The sequence below is a fragment of the Terrapene carolina genome, unplaced genomic scaffold, assembly GCF_002925995.2.
Source record: "Terrapene carolina triunguis isolate 2854851 unplaced genomic scaffold, T_m_triunguis-2.0 Scaffold596, whole genome shotgun sequence".
In the NCBI taxonomy this organism is placed as follows: Eukaryota; Metazoa; Chordata; order Testudines; family Emydidae; genus Terrapene; species Terrapene triunguis.
The window spans coordinates 80,336-84,621 of record NW_020664947.1 but is presented as its reverse complement, the minus strand read 5'-3'; the positions used below and the strand labels follow the sequence as shown (position 1 = coordinate 84,621).

Below are 4,286 nucleotides of genomic sequence, written 5' to 3'. Positions count from 1 at the left end.
GGGAGGCTGGGGCCATGTGGCCTTCATCGGGGTGGGGGAGCAGGGCACGTGCGGGGGTGGACTCCCTGAAGGCTGGGGGGCGGGGGGGTTAGAAGCTACTCCACTGGGTTGAGGGGAGCAGAGGGGTCCTTGGTGGCTTGGATGAGGGCTGGATCTGTGGAGGAGAGAGGCCCTGCCCGAAGCCTGGGGCGGGAGCGGTATGTCCTGGTCTGCGGGCAGGATGGGGGGTCACCCTGCGAGCACAGCTCTCCCTAGATTAGCAGTGGTAGTGTGGAGGTTGGCAGATCCATCCAGGAGCTGGTGATTACATTCCCTCCACCAGAGAGCTAGTCCCATCGGAGCCTGGCACCCTTCTCCCCGGAGGGCGGGAGCAGACAGGGATTGGGCTCGGAGGCTAGGGAACAAGCTGAGGATTTCAGGCTCCATAAGGCCCCCAGGGAGGAGGGACTCTAGGAAGAGCAGTGGGGTCCAATTGCTCTCAAGGGGTATTAGTTGCTCCCTGCCCCTGGGGGGGGGAGGTGGGGAGAGCTCTTGGGCTCCTTACCAAGGCAGGAAAGGCTGATGCTGGGGAGAGTGCCTCCCCTGCTGCAGTGTCTGTCTCTTCCCTCCCCTCCCCCTTCCATGTGGGGACTGTCCCCAGGCTTGGTAGGGAGAAGCCCTGGTGCAGCTGTTCTGTTCCTTCTAACCACCTTGTATCTCCTTCCCCAGACTCCTCCTCCACCACCACCACCATGTCTTCTGAAGAAGGAAAACTCTTCGTTGGGGGTCTGAATTTCGAGACAGACGAACAAGGCTTGGAGCAGCATTTTGGCTCTTTCGGCCCCATCTCTGAGGGTAAGGATCCGGTTACGCCCACGCTCCTGGTCCCTACAGCTGTGAGGAGAATTGGTTTTGCTGGAGCACTCGAGGGGGTCATGTACCCAGGACCTGGTTGCAGTGGGTGCTTAGGCCACTGCTTCAAAAAAAGCTGTTTTGTTCTAATCCTTAATACCAGCTGCCTAAGTAAGAGTTGTACAGATCTGGGTGTAAGAGGTCATCTGCTAATACCACATGGCAGGTTCAGATACCCCAGCACCTGACACAGCGCTGTAACCATGCTGGTCCCAGCGATACACAATGTCTGTACTACGGACGGATAATCTGTAGCCCCAGGGCAATTCCTATTGCCTAGGCTCAAAGGGTGAGGACCGAAAAGTGATTTATTTCCTCTCCTTCCAGTGGTCGTAATTAAAGACAAGGAGACCCAGAGGTCCAGAGGCTTTGGCTTCATCACCTTTGCCAACCCGGAACATGCGTCGGATGCCATGAGGGCAATGAATGGAGAGGTGAGTCTTTCCACAGGGACGGGGGCTGCTGCCTACCCCGCTCCCCCTGTGTGCCTAGCTCCCCCTTTCCTAAACACGTCTTGTTCCTTTGCAGTCCGTGGATGGGCGTCAGATCAGAGTTGACCATGCTGGGAAATCTTCCCGTGGATCCAGAGGTGGCTCATTCGGAGGCAGAGGCCGAGGCCGCGGCTACTCCAGAGGTGAGTCTAGCAGCCCTCCTGTTCTGAGCTGAAAGCCAGCCGGCCCTTGGGAGGAAAAGCACTCATGTCTTTCTGTCCTTTTCTCTGCAGGAGGTGGAGACAGAAGCTACGGTGGCGGCCGCTATGACAACCGAAGTGGAGGCTATGGCGGGTCCCGGGACTACGGCGGCAGGTAACTCATGCAGAGGTGGCTGGTACCCTGCTGGTGGTGAATTAGAGAGGGCCCAGGCAGAGCTACCAGAATGATTAGCAAACTCGCTTAGTAAGACTCCAGGAGCTCTATCTATGCAGCTTAACAGAGAGAATGTTAAGGGGTGACTTGATTGAAGTCTAAGTACCTACATAGGGATCAACACTTTGATATTGGGTGCTCTCTGCTCAGTTGAAGAGGTCTAATGTGATCCAAGCACTGGAAGTTGAAGCTAGACAAATTCTAGAAATAAGGCACCTGGTTTGTAAGCGAGGGATGTTATCTACTGGAACTGAGTGAGGGCTGTGGGGGATTCTCCATCACTGCTACATTGAACTCAAAATTGGGTGTGTTTTTTTTTTTTTTTAAAGATCTTCGGTTCTTGATTAAACTAATCTTGGCTGGCCTGTCTTATGGGTCAGATTAGATCAGTGTTCCCATTGCCCCTAGAATCAAGGGCATCTGGAGCCAGTGTAAAACAGTTGTGCTTTGCTTTCAGAAGTCAGGGAGGATATAACGACCGCTACTCCTCTGGAGGCTCTTACAGAGACAACTATGACAACTAAGGTAGGTGAAGCCCAGAGAATGAAATACAGCACTTCTCTTGCTTAGCAGGTGTACTTAAAACCTTTGCAACGCACCATCTTGTGCTGAGCAGTGGCCGTACTCGAGGCTTATTATCTGGGACGACTCTTTATCCGCCTTAACAAGCCTGTCCGAGTCTTATTGCCAGGCCTTGGTTCCGTGACCCTGGTCGATAGCTAACATTAAATGCATGTGGAGGCTTAGAATTCCATTTAACACCAATGACCGCCATCGAGCGTCCAAGTGACTAGCTAACTGGGGGAGGGGGAGTCCTGGAGATTCCTAGCCTCGCTGAGCCCAAAAAAAGTTTAGGAGTTGGTGAAATGCTACAAACATGTCCGTATGCTACAGTGCCTTTACGATTGTACCTACTTCTTGTCCTCAGCTCGCAACGAGTAAAAACCCTTCCTGACTCAAGATCGTCCTTCCAATGGCCGTATTTATAAAGAGTTTTGGAGCTTCGCTGAATCTTATTGTTTAGTTATCTACCTGTATCTTCCCTTTTGTAGTCTTGTCACACGCAGCCTGACAGCTTCTGCTACGAGATGGCCCGTTGAGACTTTCCTCAAGAAAGCTCTGTTTATTTTTGAGTGTTTTTTTAAAAGCATTTTTGAAATCTGGTTTATTTTTCTCCTTTTGATTTGTCAACAACCCAAGGTTTCTTTTAAATTGCCAAGACGGGGCCCTGAACTCACTTTAACACATTGTTCCCGCAAGCTGGAGTTTCTAAGACAAGTGCAATGATACCTTGGAGTTCTGTTCCTTTAGTGTATAGCAAGGGAGGGGTGAAATGCGCGGCAGCCTTTGGTATATCTAAAGGGACACAAGTGACTCGTAAGTTCGATCTGCAGATAAAAGGTATTTTCACTGTACAATGTAACAACCCCCAGAACTAAGACTTGCAAAAACTTTCCACGAGAGGTTCTTGAAAATGTTTGTTTATATTGTCCTTTTTTTACTGGAAGAAATGCGCATAATTCCATTGGTATTGTATTTGAAGTGGTGAAGGAATTCCTGTATTCAGTTCTCTGGCTTTACGAAGCCTATTAAAAGACCGTTCTGAAACGAACTCTTTGCTCTCGACATTTTGACATTTCGTTACACTGCACAAGACAGACAGAGATGGGAGTGAGGTTAGGGTAGAGGAGACTGTTTCTGATCCCACTTACGCTGACCTAAATGTCACTGTATGTGGAACCAGACGACAGCCTGGCCCTGATCTCTTGTCAGTGTAGCACAAACATTAAACCCCGTTATCCCCTCTGTCTGCCTTGTTGAGCAGCCGAAAATATCGAAAGGGGTTTGCAGTCTAATTCTGCTTCTGAAGCTTTGCGGCCGCATCAAGGACAAATTCCCGGCTAAACCAGCAAGGATTCTCAAATCTGGCTCCAAAAATTAGCCTTTAAACCAGCACCGGTTTCCGTGACTCCTTGGGTGCTCCCTGCAGCGTCTTGCAATCCAAACGTTGCCATCTTGTGCTGCCGCATGAGCCGCAAAGTGAAAGTGCTCGAGCCTGAGCTGGAAGCTCTAGCAAGTGGATTTGGTGGTGGAGGTGATTTTTAGGAAAGTCGTCTTTTGGTTTCCTTAGAAACCAAAGCAAGACGCAGCTGGCTGTCCAGTGATGCCGGAGGATCTTGGATTGTCTAGGCTGCTCAGTTCCTAAACAGCACGAATCCCTAACTGAAGTCGCTTCAACTTCAGCCGGCACGTCACATCTTCCATTAATGCCCTCCGTTCTTGGTGGCGGTGGCAACAGAAGCTGGAAAAGGGACAGTGACTTAAACCACTGAATCTCCTGGAGCTGGCGCATATGCCACGGGGGTACGGCCGCCCCTCGCTCTGTGCTGTGACACTGGCTGGGAGGGTGTATTTGCTCGCCCTTCCCAGGGTGCGTGGGAAGCCAACCTGGAGTGCGTGGCCGAGATTAAATCCAGCAGCTTCATCCATAGCTGATGAACCTGGGAGGTGTCTTCCCAGCCCACAGCA

General features: G+C 51.2%; 1 protein-coding gene across 2 annotated transcripts; it reads left to right on the top strand.

Moving 5' to 3' along the window:
* Nucleotides 1–696: 696 nt before the first annotated feature.
* LOC112114202 (RNA-binding protein 3-like) lies at nucleotides 697–3,369 on the top strand. Of its 2 annotated transcripts, none has more exons than XM_029913338.1 (6): nucleotides 697–834; nucleotides 1,219–1,325; nucleotides 1,420–1,525; nucleotides 1,616–1,697; nucleotides 2,218–2,282; nucleotides 2,686–3,369. In XM_029913338.1, exons 1-5 carry the CDS (start codon nucleotides 732–734, stop codon nucleotides 2,279–2,281), a joined length of 462 nt encoding a protein of 153 aa, XP_029769198.1. In that variant the 5' UTR covers nucleotides 697–731; the 3' UTR covers nucleotide 2,282; nucleotides 2,686–3,369. The 2 variants fall into 2 exon arrangements, with proteins under 2 accessions (XP_029769198.1, XP_029769197.1); XM_029913337.1 differs by having other exon boundaries at nucleotides 2,215–2,282.
* The last annotated feature ends 917 nt before the right edge of the window (nucleotides 3,370–4,286 follow it).

What these genes read in the sequence shown, in the direction of transcription:
- LOC112114202 (XM_029913337.1), top strand. Translation starts at nt 732, where the DNA reads ATGTCTTCTGAAGAAGGAAAACTCTTCGTTGGGGGTCTGAATTTCGAG. An exon ending in TTTCGGCCCCATCTCTGAGG is followed by an intron (nt 835 to 1,218) that starts GTAAGGATCCGG and finishes CTCTCCTTCCAG; the next exon opens with TGGTCGTAATTAAAGACAAG. An exon ending in TCCCGGGACTACGGCGGCAG is followed by an intron (nt 1,698 to 2,214) that starts GTAACTCATGCA and finishes CTTTGCTTTCAG; the next exon opens with AAGTCAGGGAGGATATAACG.